This window comes from Phyllostomus discolor, chromosome 3 (assembly GCF_004126475.2).
Source record: "Phyllostomus discolor isolate MPI-MPIP mPhyDis1 chromosome 3, mPhyDis1.pri.v3, whole genome shotgun sequence".
NCBI lineage: Eukaryota > Metazoa > Chordata > Mammalia > Chiroptera > Phyllostomidae > Phyllostomus > Phyllostomus discolor.
In genome coordinates, this window is record NC_040905.2 from 103,556,840 (window position 1) to 103,583,329 (window position 26,490).

Genomic DNA, 26,490 nt, shown 5'->3' on the forward strand with positions numbered 1-26,490 from the left:
GTGGTTTTTGTTTGGGACAACAAATGTAGAAATGGAAGATGATGGTGATGCTTTAATGTAGATTAACCTCAAAATAGAATTAATCCTTTTGCTGCATATGAAAAAGAGAGTGAAACAAAAAGTCAGAGAAGAGGCATAGAGTCCCACAGATGGAGCAGAGAGGAGAAACAGAGAGAGAGAGAGAGAGAGGGGGAGGGAGAACAGAAGAGGGGAGGAGGAAGTATGAGAAGGCAGTGGAGGGTGAGGAGCTATAGATAGCATCAGTGATGCTCTTAACCTGGTAAAGTCAGGTCAGGTGCACAAGTATGTGGTGTTATTAAATAGATGCTCAGGAGGATGAGTAAAATAGAGAGAAAAGAGACAGAAAGAAGATAAAAATCAAAATGAAAGAGGTCCTTGAGGAATGGAGAGGGGAACAGACCCAGCTCCTTCTTGTGCAGATGATCCAGCTCACACCTGATGCTCCATTGCCTCTGGGCACACCTGCTCAACAAGACAATTGGCACTTAACAAGGCAGGAAGGGACTGTTTCTTCCTTTGCAACAGTCCAGTTCTCTCATTTTCCCCCAAGGGGTTCACTGAGGATTCACTGGGGAGCCCCAGAGACAGCAGAAGTTTGATGTCACATCAGGAAGATTTGCTCCAAGATTCTGTTCAATTCAGGGAGAGATGATTAGCCAGGCCAAGAGGTCCCTTTCTGGAAAGAACGTGGTGAAAATTGCTGACAGCTTTCTGTAGGATGGATGGAAGAATTTAGATATAACAAGAATAATGAATACGCAATCAGTCTATTGCTGGGTCTGATATTACTGCCCTTCTAATTGGGTGTCTCAGAGTTTCCTGGGATTCCCTACCCTATAGCACTGTTCCCAGAGAGACCAAGAAACCAATGCTGTAGACACCATAATTCATAGCAAACACTCTAGTTGGAAGTGATTGTTTTCCCAGAAGTAGTGACAAGTTATCCCTTTGTCTTGTCTTCTCTCTCCTCCAGATCCTCTGCTCAAGCTGAACATAAAAAGTTCTTGACCAGAGAATAAACTTGAGTTTAAATCCCAGGTCTGCCAATTCCTAGCTGTGTAACTTCAGGCCAATCACTTCACCGGCCTGAGCTCACTTTTCGCATGCAAAATTAGGGTTAATGGTTCCTACCTCATTTGACTTTTGCAAAAACGAGTGCCAATGTATGCAAATTGCCTGGCACATAGTAGACTTTCAATAAATGATAGCTATTAGTATTATTATTAGAGAGGGCATCTTTGGCGAGGATGCAAAAGACTGGCAGCCTGACAAACAAGAAGCCAAAGCTACATTTTTATAAAATACCATCAAAGTGTGCAGTATCCCTAATTAGAATTCTCATTAACTTCTGATAATGAGAAATGTGTGCGAAGACACTTTTCAATCTCCCAAGAGAAAACAGGAAGTGGGAGGATTATTTAAAAAGTGAAGAAAAGTAACTTTCAATGGCATCTCATTTTTGTCTTCTTAATCTTAGTGAGTGTTGAGAGAAATTAGATAAAACATCTCTTCTGTACTCACCTTTTCACCCAATGGGGGAGTTTCATAATACTCTTGTCCAGGGATAATTAGTGCCCAAGTGCATGTCTATCCCCTCCAGCTCAAGAACTGGTGGGCCCTCAAAATAACTGGTGCACTCATTATAGGATGGAGCACAGTCTATGTGGGTGGGTTTGGATAAAAGGTTCAGGATTAAGGTTGTAATTGGCAGAATCATTCTAGAGAACAACTTTATATGAGGTTTTCTATGTGACACAAGTACAGAGTAGAAGATTTAAGACAGTTATTTTGGGAAGAGATTCCAAAAAAAAAGGTGGAGGGGCTGGTAACAGTAGGACAGGGGAAAAGGAAATGTCAACCCCAGGGACCTTTATGAAAATGATAACCACTGGGTAAGTGGGCTCCAGCCCATCACAACCTTTGAGGAGCGGATACAATGTACTCAGATCTCTCTGTCAGGAGGTGGAAGTAGGGAAAAGGCACCACCAGGCCCCATTGTCCACTGGTCAAGGTTTGGCCCATGTCATGTTGACCCCTTCATTCTTCAGCATTATGCATGCTTAGAATTGTTGAGCAGGTTTCTGACATTATCCTACGTGATGGAGGCAGGCAGAAAGCAGAAAGCAAGAGCTCTAAAGCACACCTGGACTAGATGCTCTCTGGGTATACCTGCTCAGCTGGTTGCCACAGCTATGATTAACAAAAATTGTCCAGGAGTAAGGGAAGTGGGGCTAAAGAGGTATGTGATATAGGAGATGGGATAAAAAGCTCTCAGCTATTCTGGCTGAGGTCTCTCTGTTTCTGAGAATATTGGTGGGGAGCTTGAGGTGGTGCAACTTCTCACACAAAGGCCATCATCTTTGATCCTGTGCAATCTCTTAGAGCTTTCCCATCTGCCATTTCATCTGTTCCTTATAGAAATCATGCAGGAAGACAGGGCAGAGGTGAAGAGCCCTACTGTGAAGACAAGAAAAGATGCTCAGAAACCTTCCACAATAGGTCAGTATATTGGGGGCAAAGCCAAGCACAGGTTTACTTTCTGGAAGTAATTCTCAGTCCAGCTCCCTGGTATGGTTCTCAAAATGCTGATTTCAGGGTCCTCCAGAGAGACTGCATGATATTCTAGTCTGAGTGCTGTTTCATGTGAGTCACCAGAGTTCCCCTCCCCAGCTTCAGCAGCTGCTCTTGACTTCACAATAAAAATGGCAACTAGGTTCCAGCAACAGAGCCTGCTTCCAGGGCCTTGGGTTTAGCTCTATCTCAAACCCAAAGCTTATCATTTTCCAGAATCTTGGAATGAACAAAAAGTGTTTATTGCTACTATAGGATAACCTAGTGCATGCCATTTCAAAACTGGCACACCATGGGGGCAGGAATCAGAAAGATTTGAAGGCAGAGTTTCTGGCCAAGAGGGGCAGTCCAAAAAGATCACAGCCATTATATCATAGGGACAAGGCAAGCAAAATCCCAGATCATGCTGCTTGTTCCAGAGCTAGAATTGAAACTAGGAATCTCCTGACTCCTATCCCAGCGCACTTGGTCATCCACACAGCTGCAAAATAGCAGGAGATCAGCTCTATTGTCCAGAACCTCCCCTGACTCACCACTGTCCCAAAACAATTAGCCATGCATTCTATCTGCCCCTCCCCAGGACTCAGGACTGCTTTCTGCTCTTGTGCTCTCCACACCCCACCCTATCCTATCTACCCCAATCCCTAAACTCTCACTGACAGGATGGATGGCTTTCTGAGGTCTCCAAGTCACCTTCTGTCACACCTGAGGTCTGGGTTGAATCGAATTCCCCAGAACTTCATAGACTCTGCAGCCTTCCAAAGGGCCCTTGGAAAATAGCAGCAGAAGCAGGAAATGGACAGGGCAGAAGGTTGGATGTCGTCCAGTTGATATAAACATGAAGACTGAGGTGATGGTAGAAGGGATGTAAGACAGAAATGTAGAGAGCAAGTGAAGGAGGAAGGAAGTGGGGCAGAAGGAAGGGGAGGAAAAATCATTGGTGTTAAAAATAATACATAGATAGAAAGGGAGATAGAGAAAGAGAGAATATATAGGGGAGGACACACAGTCTGTAATTTATACATCTTCCTGTCTACAAGATGCCAACATCTTGGAAGGCAGGACTGAGTCTGATTCATTTCAGTGTACCAATGCTTAGCCCTGAGCCTTACACATAGCAGCTGTTCAGTATATATTTGTCAAATAAATCAGTGAGTAGAAAGACATCTTTGTAGAGCAAGCCTACAAAAGAAGTGTATCATTATTCCTATTTAATAAAAGAAAATTTGAGACAGAGAGGGTGAATCAGTTACTCAAAGTGACACTGGCTATAAAAGGGTTGGGGCTAAGATTTTGTCTTAAACCAGACAGACCCCAAAGCTATGCCCCCATGCTTCCCATTAGCCATATTTGGACAGGTAAGTTCTCCAAACTTACCTTGCTTATGAACCAAGGAAAACTCATCTTACTTATTGGGCTAATTGAGCCAAGGCTAATGTCCCCCAGAAGTCAGAAAAAGGAGGTATAACTGGCATGATTGGCACCCAGATGCCCTCATATCCCTTTCCTATTTTTATGTACCTTTTCCAGATCCTGTGTGCTTGTGATTCTAACTACCAGCAGCTGAGACACTCTTTGCAAGTCTTCCCTAAGACTATTGACATGTTTCCCCCAATATGCAGGGAGCCAGAGTTCTTGGGGGTTCTCATCTCTTCAGCTAATGATTAGTTGTTGTGTAAGAATGAAAGCTCCACTTACTTGCTTGGGGTAGGTGCAGATTCTAAGGTCCAGTACACACAAAGCTACATTCTGTGGCATGCTGCCAGAAATTGCACTCTTGTCTGGTTTCTTCACCTTCTGTCTAATTCTCACCATTTCCTTACCAGTTTCTCCTGGGATCCCGTTCTTCCTTGCACATGAATCCTTCTGGGGAAGATAAACAGAGGAAGAAAACAAGCTAGCCCATTAGCCTGGTTTCAATAGTACAAATCAATGATAAGCAAATGCTTCATATCAATAACTCCAATTTATTAAATATTCACCATGAGTAAATGTCTTATATACCTTATCTTTTTTTTTACATGCCTTATCTTAAATGTTCAAGCAATGTTACAAGGTAAGCTTGATTGTGTCTATTCTAGAGATGAGAAAACCTAGGTTCTGGAAGAGCTCAGCAATATCTCCAAGGCCACAGAGCTAGAAGTGCTAGGGAGGGAATTTGAATCCAAGACTATATTACATTAAGGTTTTCCTCTACCTATGATGTCTCTCTTTATGGTACAGACTTACCCATTTGCCTGTCTTCCATTTTCCTTCAGTACCTGGTGGGAAAGGGAGGAATCCTTGTATCCTCAAGGCCCAGCACACTGCCTGATACATAGTAGGTGTCCTTTATTTGTTGAGCAAGTAACTAAATGAGGTATTTTGAGAAGAACTAAACATTCAGACATGTCTTTAAATGTTCTTCAAAATTCTGTTGACTCAACTTGAGGAAGTATTGATTATCCATGAGGCATATCTCCATGGCAGATAATGAGATCCAGAACAAATGCTTTTTAAGGTTACAATCTATATATGGTGTTAATTTTTATTAATCTGAACCTGAGGACTCAACTGACAATAATTGTAGAATTCCTGTACACTCAGATTGGGTAAGTGGACAGCAAAACCCAAAAGCTGAATTACAACATTAGCCTTTGGTAAGTGGACAGCAAAACCCAAAAGCTGAATTACAACATTAAAAATAGCTTCCAACTTGGGGCACACACCTAGGTTGCAGGTTCAATCCCCTGTCTGATTGTATATGGGAAGCAACTGATGGATGTTACTCTCTCACATCAATGCATCGATGTTTCTCTCTCTCTCCCTTCCTTCCTCTCTCTCCCTCTCAAATCAGTGAACATACCCTAGGGTGAGGATTCTAAAAAATAGCTTCCAATTACCAAAAATAAGGCAACTGCAATAAGGCAACTATACACTATAAATTGCCTCTTTAGAATCTCCCCATTTTATACCTTTTAAGATGAAGACAGTGAAGTGTTCTATTTGGATGTTGAAATTTTTTAAAGATGAGGTGTCCTTTTATAATGTTTTAAAATGAGGCATTGTAAAATTTGAATCTAACTGAAACCTCAGAACTTGCGAAGAGGAAAATTTCAAGAGGATGTGACAAAATTATTTCTAGCAACCATGACATTTCTTGATGTGAAGTGCTTTCTTTGAACTGTACAACACAGCACGAGTTGGGATTTGGAATCTGACAAGAAAATAAGTGAGATGCCAAGCTGATGACGTAGACAATTCTCTTCCTCCAGAGGTTTTACCTCCAAAACTGTATCTGGATCGTACCAGAATGTTTGAGATGGCTAAGTGGCATGCTGAAAATGGTGGAACCAGAGTTGAAGCCAGGTGTAGATTCCTACTGCAGCACTTGCTCTGTAAGTAGTTTGACTTCTCAGTTTTCTTATCTATTAAATGGGGTATTAACACTTTCAGAGTTGCTGGGAGGGTTAAAGATCAGGTATGGATTTTTTTTTCTTTTTTAACACAGAGAAATTTAGATGGTCAGTTAAGATGATGATGGTGGGCCCTGACTCGTGTGGCTCTGTGGACTGGGTGTCATCCCACAAAGTGAAAGGTCCCCAGTTCGATCTCCAGTCAGGGCACATGCCTGGGATGCGGGCAGGTCCCCAGTTGGGAGCATGGGAAGGGCAACCAACCGATGTTACTCTCACACATCAATGTTTCTCTTCTTCTCTTTCCTCTTCCATTCCCCCTCTCTAAAAATAAATAAATGAAATCTTTAAAAAATATGATGATGGTAACAGATCACATGACATTTATTGTTTTTTTATGTGCCAGATACTATTCGAAATGCGTCATTTGTTGTATTTGTGAAGGAATTAGCTACTCTAACAGATAAACCCTCAGGGATTCATACAACAGAACATTATTTCTCACTCACATCAAGTTCAATTAGTAGTGGGAATTGTGGCCAGAAAAGTCATTGCTCCACAAAATCATTCAAAGTCTTGGGCTAGCCAAGAATCTGCTATCTTCAATGTGTGATTTCCGAGGCTGCAGTGGGTATGGGCACAGATCCAGCAGGTTGGGGAGAAGGTTGGGAGGGTTATGCCAGAGGTTTTCATTGACCAGGTCTGAAAGTGGCCTACATAACTTCTACTCACATCATACAAAACCTAGCACATGACCCCCAACCAGATGCAAGAGGAAAAGGCTGAGAAACAAAGCAAAGTTCTTATTGGGGCAGACATAAGTCTATATTATGTCTTTGTTGGGTAATATCTGTGCTGATTCCATAGAAAAGACTTACACAATAGAACTGAGGAGTTGGTGCTATATTATCTCTGTTATTGAACATGGAGAAACTGAGGTATCAAAGATGGAGGGGCTAAGATTCAATCCCAGGTAAGTTAGACATCTCTCTGAAAGTGACAGCAATGCCATAATTGTGCCCAGATACTCACTACTCACAAAAGACATAACAGCTCAGACTCTTGCACTGGAGGAGCCTTACTTACCAATTGTGTCAGGCAGCCCCTAACATAGCCCCAAATTATCTCCATAATCTGGTCTTCACAGCCATAACTAATCCTTTCCCCTTGAGCAACTTACTTCTAACCATTGGAATATGGTGATGTTGATAAATTATCACTTCTGTTATTATATGAGAAGAGATTGCGACTTCTGTCTTGCTAGAAGACATTCTCTTGCCATCTTACATGAAGCAAGCTGCTGTATTGGAGAGGTCCACATGGCAGGAAACTGAGGATGGCCTGTGGCAAAGAGCCAGGTAGGAACCAAAGCCCTCAGTCAAACAATCCTGGAGGAAGTGAATCCTGCCAACAGCTACATGAACGAGCTTGCAAGCAGATCTTTCCCCACCTGAGGCTTCAGATGAGACTCCAGCCCTCTCTGATACCTGGATTGCAGGCTTCTGAGAGACCACCCCTGCAATGTAAGAACCAGCTAAGCCATGCACAGATCCCAGACCCTGAGAGTAAATACGTGTTGTATTCAGCTACCAAGTTTTGAAGTAATTATGTAGTTAAGCAGCAATAGATAACTAACAAACCATCTGAAACCAGGATTTTGCAACCTATTTTATTACCATGGATTTCATTAATTAGGATTTTATTCCCTACAGACCTCTAGATCTGAAAAATTCCTTCCATCAAGAAAACCACACTCTTTGAGCAAGAATTTATTTCTTTTCCATTTTTAAAATTCATTGAGACTGTATCCAATCAGATCTCGAACATGCTGGTAACATCACCAACAGCCAAAGCACTAGAAGAAATGGCAGCATACCAAGTTCAGATACATCTTACCCAATGTGAGGAAACTTGGTATTTCTTCTAATCCCTTCTGCAGATCCTGGGGTATATGATGATTTCCAAATGAGGTTTTAAAATCTTGAAAATAATATTGTCTGGGAGCTATTTTTGGAGCTTTATGTAGATTGCCTTATATCATTCTCATAACAGCCCTCTGACAGGTGCTATAATTATGTCCACTTGAATTCAGACATGGATGCCCTGATTCCAGAGGTCCTACTTTTATCCAAAAGATCACACTGCCTCCTATGGAGGGGAAGTGACTTTCCCATGGTCATACGAAATTATGGCACACAATTACAATTTCTAGTCTCCTGTCTACTTGCCCCAGAGGCCACTTCCAGTCCTGCTGTCTGTCTGCACCAGAAATACTTAAGCATTCTGAACATCAAGTCTGTTTTGTTGAAGAACAGACTTGAAGTACAGAAACATTAACTGAGGCAGCATCAGGTTGGTTTGATGCCTCCAGGTCAGTGGCAGTTACTAGGAGTGGACACCGACTATTGATACCATCTGATCCAGAGGAGTACGCTTTCCCCTGGACTTAACTATATCTCCTTGGAATAGTTTTAGTACACTATAGTTTCTAGCCCAAAGGAAGCAAACATAGGAATAAATCATGAATGAATGAATGAATCATTGTGATGGGATTAGCTTTGGAATCATGTAAATCTGGATTTTAATTTCAACCCTGACACTCACTAGATGTATGATCTCAGATGAGTCATTTGATTTCTCTAAGCCTCAGTTTTCCCCATCTAGAAAATGGGAATAATACCTTTTTCTCAGAGCATTGTTGAGAGAAAAAAATGAGGCAATGTATGAACAGTGCCTACCCCAGTGGCTGGCACATAATAACAATTCAATAATTGGTAACAGAAGGAATTGTTGTTATTATTATCATTATGAAGATTGCTCTCTTTCAAGGCTAAGACTGTCTGAATTTGAGAAAGACTTATTTCATTTTTAGGGAATGACTGTATTTCTAAGGGGATTGATTTAAAAAAACAGAATCTGAACATTTCTGGGACAGTGAGTTCCTTTTAATTGGGATCTTCTAAGCACTGGGCTGGGAAAAGTTTGTTTTGAATAGGAGGACATTATTATTAACTGTTCTGAACATGCCTTTAAATAAATCATCCCCCGAGAAGTCTGGCAAGAGCTTCCGGAACCTCTGACATCTGCCTTTCTCCTTGGGGAGGGGTAAAGAACTGGGGTTATTACCACGATCTATCCCAGTGCCTGGCTGGCCTCATCCTAGAGAGTTGTGAGGACATTTAGTATAATTGCTGAAAAATAATTATACAACATGCTATGTGGACAAGATCTTGAGGTAGTATCAGAAAAATTTGGGTTTCAATCAGCTCCGTCACTCACTGGCTTGCTGTGTTACTTGGTGCAAGTTTAGCCTCTCTGAACCTGTTTCTTCTTCTGGGAGTGGGGGGATAATAAAAATGTTACTTCATAGGGTTATCATAAGAATTCACTGAAATAATAATTATAACAAAAGCTAACTCCCAATTGTTTACTAGGTGTTAATTACTATCTTTTAGTCTATGGTTTTATCTCTCACAACAGCCAATGATGGCAATACTATTATTATCTTTACTTTAGAGATGAGAAAGTAGAACCATGGAGAACATAGGTAAATAGTTCTAAGTCCTATTAGTCCAAGGGTCCTTAACCAAGGCCCACTGACCCTCAAGGGGGCCTCTGGATAAAATTCAGTGGGTTTGAGAATGCTCACAATGAAAAAGTCCTTATTGTCCCTATCCTCTAATTAAAATTTAGTATGCCTCCCAATTATAAATGTATGCAAGAAACCATCATGATATTAACACTGACCTGGGACTATGTTACCAGAAGAATCACAGATATGTCACATTAAATGTCATTTGTAGGAGATAGCCCAAAGAATTGTTGATGTTCATCACCACATTGAAACCTGTTACTAGATTTTGTTATTTAATGCATTACTTTGAAAAGTAATGCATTAGGTGGATCACAAAGGTGGATTTTAAAAGTATTTTCACCACTGTATTTCAAGATACTGTGATGTTTATTGTGTAATCCTATGTATCTTATGCATTTAAAATTATCATTCTGAAACAAGATCCAAGACTTCACTGGACCATCAAGTTCATGGTACAAAGGCATTAAGGGCATCGTTGTTAGAGCCACACAAGGCCATGAGCACAAAACAAGGTGCCTTGCAAGTGCTCAGTGCACAGAAGTCTTTACAATAATGATTAATATTAAAGACAACAAAATCCTTGTTATCCAGGAGCAAAATTATGGAAGTGATAAGGGACTTGACCTGTTGACTATTCAAATGTCACAGTGATGATGAGGAGGAACATTCAACCAAGCAAGAGAGCAGGATTGGAGATTAGCTATCCCAGGCCCCTTCTTCTTGGGATGAAGAAATAGTCTCAAAGAGGGCTTGTTTCAGGTCCCAGGGCACCTAGCAAATTAGTGTTGGAATCAACACCAGCAACCAGTTCTTCCAGAGACATTGTCTGCCCATTATAGAACAGGATCCTCCAGCATTGGATATGAAACCAGAGTGAAAGTCCCTCTCTCTGCAAGCACACACCTCCGTTCCATTTCCTTCTGCATCACAGGGTCCTTGGGATAAGCCCATGGATGTTGGGAGATCAGGAAACATGACATCATGCTACGCTTCTCAGGGTGCGGTCCAGGAGCCACTGTGCTGTGATGATGGGGCATCTGTTACAAACACTGAATCCTGGGCTCCCATTCAGACCTACCTTGCCTGACTCTCTATGGGATAAGCATGAAAATCAGCATTTTTGTCAAGTTTCCACATTGGTTCACATGTTCACCCAAGTGAGAGCTACTGGTATAGTAGTTACTATGAGCTCTAGAGTTCAAACCCCAGTTCTACCATTTACTCATTAAATCACTTTGGGCACAGTTACTCAAGTTTTAGATGGATTTCCCACCTCCAAAGCTAATGCCTACCTTATACATTTTGGAGGGTTAAATGTGACAATGTGTGTAGTCTTCCTCAGTGTTTGGCACATAGTGGAAGCTCTCCAAGCATACCTTATATGATTGTTGTGTTTGAGTTGTAACCAATGTGGCTTCACTAGTGACTTTTTAGTGTTTAAAGCCCACTTCAATCCGACGGCAAGGTTCCCCGTCCTTCTGCTGCATCTCTGGGGTTGTGATGTGTGCTGATCAGTGACTCTACCCTTGGACAGTTCCCAAGTATTGGAGAAGCATTGTCTGCGGCCCAGACTTCTCCAATAACCAGAATTGGAGAGAGAGAGAGAGAGAGGGAGAGAGAGAGGGAGGGATAGAGAGAGAGAGAGTGCGCATGCCCATAGTTTCTCCTTTGGGAGACACCAAGTGACCATCTGGCCAATGAAGAGTCTCTCAATCCCATTGAAAGAACCCCCACTCTGATGGCAAACTGTTGTCTACTATCCTCTTTGCTCGACATCAACAAACTTCTCTAAATACCTGGGGAATGGAAGCTTCTTTCCCAGGAGACCTTGGACTTCGGGCTTTGAGCAGCCCCTGTGGACTTGTGCCTCTACCCTTTGGGTCTTTAGGACTTCAGCGCATGATGGCTGACTTCCAATTACCAGCCAGTGCATCTCTGTGCCTGGGGCTTTCTCTGATGCCATGGAAATACTTTTACCTTTGCACATGACAGGCTGAGATTGTTTGAATATTAACATTCCCTGAAGGCAGTCCTCAAATGATGGCTGATGGGAGTTGGTGTGTAGACACCCCAGCTCTATCTCCACTTGGGTGCAGTAATTCTGAGGGTATGATAATTCCACATGCTTTTCCAAGTCCCCCTGTGGCACTGAACTCCAGGCACTCACAGCGGGTGCTGGCATGATAAACTCTTCATCACTGACTGCTTTCCTTTCTTTGCCTTACTCCCCCATCCCCTACCAGCATTCCCTTCACTTCTCAAGCTACTTGCAGTCAAACCTGTGTCTTGGGCCCCTTTTGAGGGAATTGTACCAAGGCAGATTTCTATCTGAAAATTTCAAACGTAATGCTAACTGAAGCCAGGCAGGAAATAAATTTTAATAAGTAGAGGAAGAATCCAAAATCCCATCTTTTTAATACTTTTGTGTTTTACAACCCTGGTCACTGGTAAAAAAAAAAAAAAAAACTAAAGTGCAAATCTTAGCAAGATTCACTAAGAATAAACTTAATTACGATATGGAGACCTAGCAATGGGACATTTTTTAAGGACAGGGAGTGACCTAATAGGCATGACACAGAGTCATCAGAAAAGCTTCAAGCAAAAAAGTGTTCTGGAAAATTTGTTTAAATTGCTATTAACTAAAATTTTCTTTTACTGGTAAAGATTTCCCACACACTTCAAGTATTAAAAATGTAGCTCTCAATGCTAATATTGGTGTGCCCTGATGAAAATTCAGGTTAGAATATGGAACCTTAGAAAGATCCATGGCAACCCCAACAGCATCACATATAATCAGTTTTATTGCCAGGTAAGAAATTCATATTAATATAGTGAATACATATGTTTACAAATAAACATTCTTAGAAAACAAACAAATGTTTTTTCTTCATTGTAGGAAGTGTTATTGGTATCATAAACTCTGCAGTTGTTGACAAATATTAACACAGGTTTACTTGCAGAACATACAGTTACTAAAATATTCGCACATAAAATATGCTCCATTTGCACAAAAACCTGGGGAGAGTTAGATGGGGAGGCCAGGCAGAGCCCAAGGCGGATGGAGGCTGAGATGCTCTGGGAGGGCCAAGGGAAGTCAGACTCTGGTCCCATGGGGTTGGAAGTTGGGACAGGTAAAGGCAAGTAGAGGCTAGTGCCAGGGGATAGGATGGGGAAGGAACAGTCTCTCTGCTTCATTCTGCTTTCTCTTCTATGTCTTCCTCCTCTAGTTATTGGGTCCTTGTGGGTCCATGGCTATCACAGTTTCCTAGGTCATCTCTTGTGATACTCTTTCAGCATCATGACATCTGTCCACCCTTCCCCAAGGAATATACTTCCCTGGCTACACTCCCCTACGTAGGTTTGGTTCCCAAATCCAATTGGAAGGTCACGAGACTGTCATCACTGCTACATCCTTTTGACCATGCCACAACTTTGCTGCCCAAATTGTGGCTGCAGACCCCCAACAAACAAAGTCACTGCACGATGTTGGCTCAGAAGAGAAGGAACATGGAGAATAAATAAAATCCTGTAGACTTAGAGACCAAACCTTAATCAGGGTTAGGATATCAGTGAGTTGAAGTGAGCTGAGGGCAAGGAACAAAGTTGAGCTAAGAGGGAGCCAAGAACTACAGAACATTTGAGCTGGAGGGGACCTCCCGAATAAGCCAGCCCAGTGTTTCCTGAAGCATGGGCTGTGTACCACTAGCATATGCAAAATGGTTTTATATAGTATATGGACATAGCACTAATTAACATAAGTCACACGGGAAATGATTTCCTTTGCAATTTTGTCAGTCCATCTGGTTACTTCAAGGAGAAAAATTGTCATTAGATGCTGGTATATCTTTAACAGCTCTTTAATATCTGCAGGTCTTGTTTTAATAAAGAAAAAGAGAGAAGGAGGAGATGGGGGAGAAAATGAGGGTTGGGGAGGGAGAGAGAGAGAATGAGAGCAAACCAGGCTCTGGGTTCAGACCCTTCCACAGGCAATAGCATCTGGCTAGAACTTGACAATTGCTGCTTTGTTGCCTTTGTACTTATTTTTATGCTTACTTTCTATTTAGAGTGACTGATAATGGTTTTCTATTTGTGATGATGACAGAAAGTTTTTCTTTTAAAAGTCAAATGTATTAAAAGTGAATCAAATTAGATACAAATACTGGGCCAGTGATACAGACATGGCAAAAGTGTGTTGCAGGTACGCAGATAACAGAGTCAGGGAAACCAAGCCCAGTGGTGTTTACTCCACTTTGGGGAGCACTGGGGTCCTTCAAAGAGGCTGAGAATCTCTTCTAAATCTCCCACCCGTTTCACCCAGCACAGAGCCTTGTCCGTTATGGAAGGAGTTCCTATATAGTGGCTTCTGTGCACAATTTCATTTTTAAAATGGGCTGAAGTTTTGCTATTTTGAAAAGCTTAAAAAGCTTGACGAGGCCTCCATTTCTCATGTTTCAGGTGGGAGACTAAAGCCCAGAGAGATACAAGCATTGTCAATGTCCCCAGATTTGCTGGGAGAGGGCAGGAGAAGACCCATCGGTTTTTCCTGTTTCCCTGATGTCAGAGGGAGAGCTGAGCGAGGCACAACCTGGAGCTCAGCATCCCAGGAAATGCTTGGAGTCTTTTGGGGACCACACCCAGCCTCTGACACCAGAACAGCTAGGGGGCTCTCAAAGATTCCTGTCAACTAGCTGAGACCTCTAGGGACTCAGTGAACATTTCTCACCTTAGATGGAAATCTCTTATCGCTCAACAACCCTCTCTGGGCTTTCACAAAAGAAATTGAACTAGCATGAAAATTGCCTTTGTTGGGACACCAAAGGGATACTGGCCACGAGAACTAACCTGAAAATAACCTCAGGCAATTCTGGATGGGAGATGAATGCACTTGAGTATCTGGATAGGTGGTCCAGAAGGTCCCTGGGAATAATGGGATGCAGAAAAGCTGGACAGGTTTGGGGAGGTGTAAAATGGTAGAACTCATGGAGTTCTGACAGTATGGGAGATCTGGGTGCTTAGGTACCCTTGACACTGCAGCAGCCCCTCAGAGGGTGTGATGGGGTGGGCTCACCAGAAAAAGGGAAGATGAAAACATCTACCACTGCAGAAAAACAGGAGGGAGGGAGGCTAAAAGAACACAGGTTGCACTTGGGAAATAAGACTGTCATTAAACAGTAACACATTGAAGGCACCACCCACGCTTATGACATTTTCAGTCCAAAGCAGTTGAAATTCGGCAGCGGCGGCGGCAACGGGCTGAAGGGAAGGGAGTCGGAGATTGACAGTGGAGGACTGGTTAGTGTCTGTGTCTTGTCTCAGGGGCAAGAGGGACACACCAGCAATCGGACGCTCTGGGTCCCCTTCTCGCCTCTTGTCAACTTTTCAGCTGTGATTTTTCTTTGAATTGTTCTTGATGTCATTGTTGATTTCCTAAGTCTTGAAGATTTGGAACAAAAAATGAATTTGTTGTTCTTGTCTGTTTTGTAGTAGACTTATATTTCATTTTTCTTTTTCTTTTTTTTTCTAAAAAATGTTATTTAATACTCTCTGGACCCCCTGCCTGCCATAAAATCTCATCCCTCCCATTTCCATGGTCATGGTCTTAACAGGAGTCCTAAAATCATCCTTCTTTCCCATCACTGTCGGTGGGTTCAGGGTCATTTACATTTTGTGAGTCTGAGTATGTGTTGTTTTTTGCTTCCAACATTAATGATATGAAAAGGACTATAAATGGTTAGGGTCCAGTTACTGTCTCACGCTCATCAAAATTATGTGTCCACGTCACCAGTTTTTGGGATTAGAAAATGCTTATAATGTGCACAGGTTCCTCCCAAATGACTCGTCTTTTCAAGGACACTCATCTCGAGTGTCCACCCTCGTTTTCTATGCCCCCCCCTTACACCCTGGCTCATTCACCCAGAAACAGCTCCTGGCAAATGGTATATGTGCTCAAATGGACAATTTCTCTAAATTGTGCTACTATTATGTTTCATCATGGATTTTAGTTTCAAGTTAAGAGGAAAAGAAAAGTTAGCCCCACAGTTTTGGGCATGTGAGTCGGCAACTTTGGGCCTGAAGTCAAAAGAATGTGCTTCAGTGTCCCCTTGCTGTATTGCTGAATGTCCATGTTTCATTCCTGCTCAGCTGCCCGCCAACACGTGTTAGGTATGACCTGGGAAAAACGTGATTCCGTTGTCACCAGTAGGTTTCTGGTGGGTTGGTGTGGAGAGTGAGTGTGGGGGTGGCTGTGTGGGGGGAGGCCAGGGAGGGTGTGGGCCGGACTGTTTTCTGCCTCTCGGTTGACTGTGCTCTCCAGGATGCACCGTGTAGCGAAAGCTCACACAGTCACTTCCGTTTTGCTGTTGGTGATGAAGTATGGCTGTGGGGGCGGATAGTGCTGGGGGCGAGTTCCCAAGGGGTCGCTGGAGCCTGACTCAGCTGTGCCAAGCTTGCCCTTGTTGCCGTAAGCCTGTCGCCGGAGAGACTGCTCGTTGGGGTCCCAGCCCTTGAAGTTGGTGGTGGAATTGTAGGCCAGTGGATGTGGGGGCGTCTTGTTGGTGCGAGCCTTTTGTCCGTTCTGCTTGGCGGGGCCGTGCTCAGGGCTGAAGGCTCGTGGCTCATCCTCCACTCTCACAGGGTGCAGAGGTAGGTTCCCCTTGGCGGCCAGCTCGGCCAGGTGCCGGCGCTTGGAGTAGAAGTCGTCATTTACCTTGTCCGCTGGACAGTGGGACAGGTGGACGGAGAAAAGGAGGAGAGAGTAGAGAGAAGGGGGAGAGAGAGAGATAGTTAGGAACTGGCAAGTCAACTTGAAAACCTCATCCAAGTGGGCCAACAGTTCAAATGAGACACACACTAGAAACTCCACCTGGAACAGACAGAAGGAAGGACGGGGGCATGTCCTTCTCACAAACAAGAGCAGGACCGATAGGGTGAGGGGATCCCCAACAGCATCTCTAGACTCCCTCAAATAAACACTTCTCCCACCAGTCACACCTAACATTTTGCCATCCTTGGCTTTCTTATCAAATGCAAGAGTTGTTTCTTTGTTACTAAAAAGAAAAAGAAAAAAGCAAACAAAATATAACCAGAGTCATTGAAATTAAGCACAATCTAACAATAGCCAGAGGGGATGGGGGAGGGGACAGTGGGGAGAAGGGTTTTCAGGAACTACTATAAAGGACACCCAGTCAAAACCAAGGGGGAGGGTGGAAGCAAGGGAGGGAGGTGGGTTTGGCTGTAGTGGGGAGAAAATGCAGACAACTGTAATTGAAAAACAAAAAAATAATTTAAATTAAAAAAATAAATAAATAAAATGACACCTTCTTGTTAGAGAAAATATTGAGCCTGTGGAGAAATTTCTAGCCCCACCACTTAAGAGAGCCAATATTAAAAAAAAAAAACAAAAAAAAAAACCACTTGAGTGTGTTTTTTTTTTCTGGTCTTCTCAATAAACAGAATGAATTGGGGATTTTTTATTAGTGTTTTTGCTTGCTTTTAGCAGTTAAGCAGACCTGTATTCACACCCTAACCCTTCCAACTACTAGCAGCGTAACACTGGCTAAACTACTTCTACTATCATTGACTTCTGCATAAGGCAAGTATTCACAATAAAATGTACATTTCATAGAGCTGTTTGGAGGGTTAAATGACATGATGTGTGTAAAGAACTTAGATATGAGCTACCACTATTATCATAATTATCATTATAAGTAGCTGATTTCTCATGTAATATTTTTCAAGCATTCCCCCTGTTGTTATAAATTATTAATAAACAGATTTTAATGCCTGCAGAATAAATGGAACTATTAAAATTAATCAGTCCCCCTATTGATGAACATTCAAGCTGTGCCAATATTTTGCTAATACAAATAAGGCTGAAATGAGAATCCTCTAGACTAAAGCTCTTTTTGTACTTAGATTTTTGAATTTAGAAAAATATTAAAAATATTTTCTTAATCTGCATCAGAGGATGGCAAACTACAGCCCATGGACCAAATCCAGCCACCACCTATTTTTAAAAGTAAAGTTTTTCTGGAACACAGCCACACCTATTCATTTCCCCATTGCCTGTGGCTGCTTTTGCTTTGCAGTGGTTGATTTGAGTCCACATGACAGAGGCTGCCTGGCCCACGAGCCTGAAATATTTACTATCCAGCCCTGAAATGAATTACATGAAGTGAAATTACTTTTAAAGGGTGTGAATATTATTAAGGCCCTTGATATATATTGCCAACTGTGCTACAAAAGTTATACCAATTTCCACTCCATTTCACCACACTCTCCAGCACTGATTTCTCCTCTTTCTTACTCTCCCCTTCCTTCCTTCCTTCCTTCCTTCCTTCTCTCTCTTTTTCTTTTTCTTCCCTTCCTCCTTTCCTCCCTTTCCTTATTTATTTGATAAATTTTTGAGAACTCCTTTTATTGTTTTTTTCTTATAATTATTTCCTTAAAACATCCTCCTCTATACTTCTTTAAATCAATTCCTTACCAATATGTCTTTGAATTCACATCTCTAGGAAGACCAGAAATATTTGCTGCTCTTTCATCCACACTTACAACATCCAATTTCACTACACATGTGCATTTATGTAACTTCATAGAGATTATCACAGTTCCATGTTTCTTTTCTCATTTGATCCTTTCAACTACTGTGATTTTAACCCCTCCTAGATAGGATGCAAAACCGTCAAGCTCAGGCACGTGAAATGATTTAATGAAGGTTAACCACTACTAGTGGCTGAGCCAGGGTAGAACCTAAGTCCAACAGGCATTAATCTGATGCTTTTGAAAGGCCATGGAGGGAAAACTTTGGTTTCAGAACTGAGTGGGCAAAAATATACTGCATCCCTCTATGTCCATAGCAGACATCATTCATTCATCACAGGGCTCTCTCCTTGCAAGTGTGGCCTCTGCTCAGGCTCGCTCTCAGCACAAGACCCCAGGCAGTCACATGCTTACTTTCCTGGCTTAATTTGGGTCACAGGCAGTTTAAGTTGGGTTTCTCTTCCTGTTAATGTAAATCGCCCTGAGAGATACAGTCTTTCAAGGGAAGGTCTTCCTTATTAATTCTAGAGCCGTCTGAAGATACAGAATGTCAAAGCCGAAAGGAACCTGAGAGTCTGCCACTGAAGATACTAAGAGCACACGTCCTTGAAATACTGTGCATTGCTTAAACTGGCGTGAGTGAGATTAGGTCCCTATCTTTCTGCCTTCCAGAGGAAGTTCCAAGTTTCTAATGCCATGAAGTTTCTATAAAATGATGCTCTGATATCCCCTTTGAATTTCAAAGTTCATATATCCAGTTACACACAGGACAAATTCACTGGCATCTCCCACTCCAGGTGGCCAACCCTGTACCCATCAACATCACTCAGATCTGCTCTTCAGGCTTGTCCTTCTCTCTGGCATGGGAGCACCAACTCCTTAGCAACTCCAGGCACAAGCATGGGGGCAGCTGAAGGCTTCATCCTCTTCTTCTCCCCCAGCCGCTAAACCACTAAGTTCTTCAAGCCTTGCCTAACAAATACTTCTCTCACCTATTCTATTCCCCCACCCCTCTTTGAATATTACTCCAATCCCTGCCTCAAGTTTCACCTCCCCCCGATCCAGTCTCCACACTGCAGTAAAAGGCATATTTCTAAAATGAGAAACTGACCATGTCATTCATCTACCAAAACCTCTTCATGCAATTTGTTCAGTTATTTGGTCATTCATCAGGTAGGTGTGGGGCAGTGCTGGACACTAAAAATACAAGGCAGAACCAGAAATTGACTTTGTCTATGCCCTCATGGTGTGGACATTCTATTAGGGAAGAACAGATAGTGACCAAATAGTCTCCCAAATTACATTAAAGTATAAATGTGATAAGTGCTGTGAAGAATATCTGGTCTTACAAGTACAATGAGGTCTCTGAGTTGGTATGAGAACCAGATGTTGGAGATGAGCTGTCCCACCCCTTCACTTGCATGAGACTCTGTTATTCATCTTTCAAGACTTAGCTAAGGTGTTGCCTCCTGATTCCCTGAGGCTCCCTTAGGTACCTCAGCTCTCTCTATCATAGTACTGACCATGCTGTTTTATAATGTTCCATTTTCACATCTATGTCCTCCTATTGGACACAAGCGCTTCAAGAGCAGGGGATTCTATCCTTCCATCTGTACAACTTAGTGACTCTCACCTGGGCAGTACACAGGAATCACATAGGGGAGCTTATAAAGATTTCAGATTCCTGCACCCCTTCTCCAATTTAATCAAAATCTCTGAGAGTCTGGCTCAGACACCAATTTTTGTAAAGCGCCTCCCAGGTGATTCTGATGTGCAGACAGCAATGAGAACTGCAGGCTGAGCTCCAGCATCTAATACAGATTTTTGTAAAGAACTAAAAGGAAGTAAGCTCCCGTCTCACTCCTGTTATTCCCAGGTGGCTCTCATGTCAGATACCCTTCTCTTCTAGAAGTCTGACAAGGTCAGATCCCACCACAGTAAGCTCCTGTCCATGGTATGTATCATGCCTGCCCATTGACTTTCCTTATGCAGTTCATTCATTATTGTTTATCTCTCCCAGTAGAGTTTTAAGAGGGCAAGGCCAGGTCTGATTTTTACTCATCATTGCCTAAGCAATGGCTAGACTAGTTTCTCGAAGATATTACATACTCAATAAATACACATTCAGTGAATGAATGTGTGAGCAAAATACCATAAAGGAGTAGAGAATATCAGGGCAATAGTTGGAGTGGATACTCCTTTCCCCATTTCCTGCTAGTGATCTCTTATTAGAAGTCTCACTCAGTGTCACTATGTCCCCAGGCATGATCCAGAATCGTTCATCCCCATGTTTCTCTTTCCAGATAATGGACTAATCTAAGGTCTGCTCAGAGAGAGGGATGCCTTCAAGTGTTCTTGTTTCTGACAAGCTGAGAAAATTGATTATGAAGTAGATGTCCCAACAGCTGAGACAGGTAATGTCTTCCCAAAGAGTTCTAAAGAAAAATAGTCAGAAAGGCATTCCACTCTTGCCACATCAATGCAGGTATGGGAAGGCTTAACTCCATTAAGAGGACTCATGGAGTTCCACATGGAAAATCTACATCCTTTTTCATACCTAACCCTGAACTTGTCTCTTGGTGAACCTGGCATTGGGTACTCCCTGAACACAAAGTGTTTAGTCTATGGTATGGTATGGTATGGTATGGTATGCTATGCTATGCTATAGTGGAGTGGTCAGGAAAGTCTGTGGGCTTTGTGATCAGACACATCTGAATTTATGAGATCTTAGGAATGTCATTTAACTTCGTAAACCTCTATTTTCTTAGGTATGAAATGGGAATAATATGAACTACTCTCAGGTTTATAGTGAGGAATAAATTTGGAGATATATAAGCTGCATGGCACAATTCTGAAATATGGTAACTATTCAGTACATGCATTTTGCTTCCTGGCCTCTGGAAGAATTGGGTTAAATCCAACAGACATTTACTGAGCAGTCACTCTGTGTCAAGCAACCCGCTCAACACAAAGAGGGCACATATCCAAACCAACCATCCTCCTCTCATTTCTTCCTTTCCCCTTTGTTCCCCACCTGCCACAATGTGCGTTGAGGACCTACTTTGCCCTATGAAATGGCATAAGAAGGGGCATTGACCTACCTGGGCTGAAGAGCTGATTAGGGATGAACATGTGCTCTGTAGCTGCAGTTTGGAGGTAAAGAGTCACAGAAGCAGCATTGCAGGTAAAGGAACATGATATACAGCAAATATGCCCATACAATTTTGTAATTTCTTCGATAAAGAAGTGGAGTCCATTTCTCTACCCTTTGAACCTGGCCTGGCCTTGTTACTGGCTTTGATGTCATGCATGCCCTGATTCTGGCCTTTTAGAAGTTCTACAGCTTCTGCTCTCAGGCTCTTGGAATTCTGCCTCCACATGAAGAAGGACGCCCAGGTTAGCCTCCTGCAAGATGAGACACCTGCATGCCAGTTGCCCATGTTCACCACAACCAACAGCCTGCTAATTGCCAGATGCTTAGCAAGGCCACCCAAAACTGTACAGTTATCAGCTGACCTGCCCAGCTGACCCAGAAGCAGAAGCTCAATAACTAGTTGCTATATTAAACCTCTAAGCTTTGGGTAGTTGGTAATGCAAAAGTAAATAACTGATACTGAACAGCATTTTCAAAAGCCCTGAGATGGGAAGGAACATGGTGTCTTAAAAAAACTGAAAGGCTATCTATGTGGTAGAGTAAAAAAATCAAAGGTCACCAGACCATCTAATGTCCTGTAGGCAAGACTATATCATTTACATCTGTTTGTCTGACCATCCTCCGTCCACTAGACTCTGAGATGTTTTAGAAAAGTGAGGAGCAGGCACAGATGTGTTGCTTGGGACACAAAACTGTCCTTCAAAGAGTTATTTTCAAGAAAATTTCAGCAAGACTGTGGTCGATGATGGGGGAGCTGTTCCCATAACTAGGAAAGGCAATTTTCTGAAATCCTCTCTCCAGTGTTTCTGGTCATCTCTGCTTTGGCCCCAGGGGAGGAGAAAGAAGTGCTGACGTGAACATTCTTGGGTCTGTACAGTGTGGTCCCTGTCTTAGTATATTAAAAGAGCTCCTTGTGGAAAAAAATAGCAGATTCATTGAACAGCCTTGGAAGCCCCATTAATAAATGCATTAACCTAATCAGCCCTGGTACCTCATGGGCAGATGGCTGACAAGCTGACCAGGAAACAGATGTGTGAGTCTTTCAACAACACTGGTTCTCTCCAGTTTGATTTTTCTTCATTTAAAAAGAGGAAGAAAGAATGAAAAGGTGCTTTCCTTCCAATGAGCCTAATTGCCTTGAAGGAATTGAGGGTGTAAAATTAAACTGTACCTTCCTCCATCTGTCTCTCTCTTAATTAGCAGCAGACACTTGTACAGGTATGAGGTGGGATGGGGCCTTGCTTCTGTGGAAATGAAAGAGTCAAGGTAATAACCAGTTTTCAAAACAAGTTGCACATGTGAGGGTCTTGGCAGGTGGCCTCCCACCTACAATCTTTCCTTGGGCCAAAGATATCTTAAGGAGGGGTTCCTACAGCTCATTCTCACATGGTGATATTCTTGGGTCTCAGTTGATGGATTTCACCTGGTAAGCAAACCAAAGTTTTTGCCATTTCTCATTTGTCCCTGTCTTTGGTCCAAGAATATGTGGAAATTAAGTGATTAATCTTCCCATCACACCTATGAATAAAATGCAAGTTATCTGCAGTGGCCCCTACAGTCTATATGACCTTGCCCCTAGCTACTTGTCCACTTTCATCTCTTCCACACTTATTATGAACCCATCACAGAGTGGATTAGTTTCATGGGGCTGGTATAACAAATCACCACAAACAAGGTGGTTTTAAACAATAGAGATGTATTCTTTCACAGTTCTTGAGGACAGAAATCTGAAATCAAGGTGTTAACAGGGCCAAGCTCCCTCTACAGGTTCTATGGAAGGGTCTTTCCTTGTTTCTCCCAGCTTCTGGTGGATGCAGTGATCCTTAGCATTCTGTGCCTTGTAGCTGCATCACTCCAGTCTATATCTGACTTCACATGGCGGTCCTCTGTGTATGTGTCCATGTGTCCAGATTTCCCTCTTTTTATTAGGATACTAGGCATTAGATTAGGACCCACATTTATCCAGTGAGACCTAATTTTAACTTGACTACATGTGCAAAGACCTTATTTCTAAGTGTGGTCAACATTCTGAGGCTCCAAGGAGACACAGATTGGAGGGGACACTATTCAATACAGTTCATACAGGATTCCTGTCTGCTTCTGAACATGACAAGCTAGCTTTTCATCTCATTGCCATTGAACCCTGTTCCTGCTGTTCTTTTTGCCCAATGCTCTTCTTTTTGCTTGTATATCTGGATCCTTCTTGTCATTTGTTTTTCTGATCAAAAGTCACTTCCTTAGAAAATTCCTCCTGATAGACCAATCAAAACACAGCCCCCACCCCAGTTGCTCTTATCATTTCTCCCTACTTTAATATGTTCTTAACTCGTATCATTATGTGAAACTATTTTTCTTAATTACTGTGTATTGTCTGGCCTCCTTGACTAGAATATAAACTCCAATCAGGGAAGAGATCATATCCACTCTGCTCACACTTGTATCCCCAACATCAAACCCAGTACTTGGCACAGAGTAGGGGTACCATAATATGCATTTGGTGAAGGGAGAAAAGCACTGAATACATTCCAATTCCAATGGTATTCTCTAAAATATTAGAACTGGGTAGGGTGTTTGTCTTCTGATCATCTGGTCTGTGCTATCTAATTTTATATGTCAACTTGGCTGGTCCATGGGTTGTCTAGATTAAACATTATTTCTCAGTGTATCTGTGAAGGTTTTTCTAGGTGAGGTTAGCATTTGAATGGTGAACTCAGTAGACTGCCCTCTCCAATGTAGGTGGGCATCATCTAATCTTTTGAGGGACTGAACAGAACAAAAAGCAGAGGAAGGAGGATGCACGTCCTTCCTGCCTGAGAAGGCAGGAAGGTTTGAGCTGGGACATTGGTTTTGTCCTGCCCTTTGGAATAGGATTTATAACATCAGCTCCCCTGATCCTCAGGTCTTCAGACTCAGACTAGAATTATACCATCAGTTTTCCTTGATTTCTAACTTACAGACAATAGATCATGGGGCTTTCTCTACCTCCATAACTGTATGAACCAATTCCCCATAATGAATCTCCTTTTACATATGTATCCTATGACTCATATATATATATATATATATATATATGAATATTCATATAGGATATATATGCATTTACATTTAACATTATATACACAGTAGGGGATTCATTATGGGATATTGATTCAACCAAAACAATAGCATCCATATCCTATTATTCATACATGATACATATGAATATAATACACATGAACTGTATGTGTGTGTATATGTATATATAATTTACCTTTTTTCTTGGATGTGTGGCCACTTGGCTACAAAAGAAGTTTCCCCAGCCTTTCAGAAGCTAAATTTGGCCAGGTGGCTAACCTTCTCACCAATGAAATGTTAGTAAAAGTGATGCATCCAATTTTCATTTCACCTTCCTTGTTTAAAACTGCTTGCCTTAGGTGTTCTCCCTTCTCTGTTTTCACAGCCTATACCAACAACCAACTCTAACAATGCAGAAAAGGATAGTATGGTAGAGGGAGGTAGAGCAACAATGTTGAAGGAACCTGGGTCCCTGAGTGATGACCTGAAGCAGAGCTTCCCCACCAACTTGGACCCTTGAGGCTACAACATGAAAGAAAAATAGACTTCTTTCTTCTAGGCCACTGTATTTGGGTGCCTTTTGGTATAGTAAGGCAGTATTTACTTTTCACTTACATAGGAATATTTTCTGGGTCTCATTTTTTTTTCTCCTTCACAAGCTGAATTAAAAAGTGAAAAGGGGAACAGTTCATGTTGTTAAAAAAATACCCAGGTATTTCTCTTCTTTTGAAGTATATTCTATAAAGCTGTGCAGGTTCCTGAGGCTGTCTCAGCAGGCAGAAACAAGAAAGGCAGGAAGAAAGCCTAGCTTCCCAGGAAGGAGAGTGTTGGGGAGGAGATGAGAAGATTCATATTTGTGGGAAATTAGCCCTGTTTCACTTGGTCCTGGGCCTTGCTGAAGAGAGGCAAGTAGGAAAAAAATGACACTTGAACCAGGTCCTAATGAAGCTCAGGGCTCTGGGTTCTTCCCACAGGGCCCCGTATCTTTCCTGAAGCCATGTCTCTCTAAGAGAGAAAACTGATAATCTGAGTCCAGAAGCCTGGCCCGTTTTCGTCTTAACCCTGAGGTCTCCCAACAGCAGGTACTGCTGCCTTTGTTGGAGAGGATTTTGAAACAGTGCCTGGCTGGAGCTTTGTACCAAAGCTGTCCAGGCTGTACCATGAGCCCTTCTGTTGTGGCTGCAGGGAGCCCTCGGTCAATGTTTTACTGCTGACAGGCCTCTGAAACCTCAAGCCCTTTGTTTCTCCCCTTAGGCAGTCTGCTATGCAGTTACCACTTTTGGGGACACTGTTGGACAAAGGTGGATGAGCTCATGCTCCAGCAATGGCTGACCACAATGCCCTCTGTACAGAAGGACTTGGATGGAAACTGTGCACTCATCCATTGCCTTTGCATGCATCCTGCATTGTTGTTCCATAGATAGAGATATTTCTTTTCAGAAACTCAGTGTGTGGTCTGTCTTCTGATAATTTTCCCAGCTGGTAAAATTTTATCCAACTGGTAGTTTTTTAATGAAGCAGAAAAGGTTAAGCCCTGGCTGGTGTAGCTCAATGGATTGAGCACAGGCCTGAGAACTAAAGAGTTGCTGCTTTGAATCCCATGCTAGCCAGGTCCTCAGTAGGAGGCACATGAGAGGCAACCACACATTGATGTTTCTCTACCTCTTTCCCCTTCCCTTCCCCTCTCTCTAAAAATAAATAAATAAAATCTTTTTTAAAAATCTTAAAAAAAAGAAAAGAAAAGGTTAACTGTGGGAGACTGTTCTGCATGGCATGGGCCCAGCTCTCACTCGGAGATACACAGGACCCACACCCATGGATAGGTTCTCCCATAGGGAATCAGGCCTGCAATGTACCTAGGCTGCTTTGAGACTTGCTTTTGTTAAAACTCCCTCACCCTGAATTGAGACAGCAAGTGCTTACTGTAACTTCCTAAAATTCATGCTAAACCTTCCAAAGATGAGTGTAACTGGTTCAACTACTTTTCCCTTTTCATCTGCAAATATCCTTCTTCTGTGATGTGATTAGTGGCATTGGCTCTTTTGTTTTCTGTAAAAGGTAACCACTTAAAGCCAACCTGTGCATAGAAAATGAGGACCATCACGTAATGTGCCAAGAAACTGAATAAAGGCCGGTCACAGTGGAGGCTGCAGCTTTTT

At 42.4% G+C, this 26,490-nt stretch overlaps 1 protein-coding gene across 1 annotated transcript in view; it reads right to left on the reverse strand.

Moving 5' to 3' along the window:
• Positions 1 to 12,365: 12,365 nt before the first annotated feature.
• SHISA9 (shisa family member 9) overlaps positions 12,366 to 26,490 on the reverse strand; it is a 288,724-nt gene continuing 274,599 nt past the window's right edge. The window contains exon 4 of the mRNA XM_036020919.1: positions 12,366 to 16,296. Coding sequence (XP_035876812.1) covers positions 15,917 to 16,296 — 380 coding nt within the window. The 3' untranslated portion in view covers positions 12,366 to 15,916. The remainder of the gene's footprint in view (positions 16,297 to 26,490) is intronic.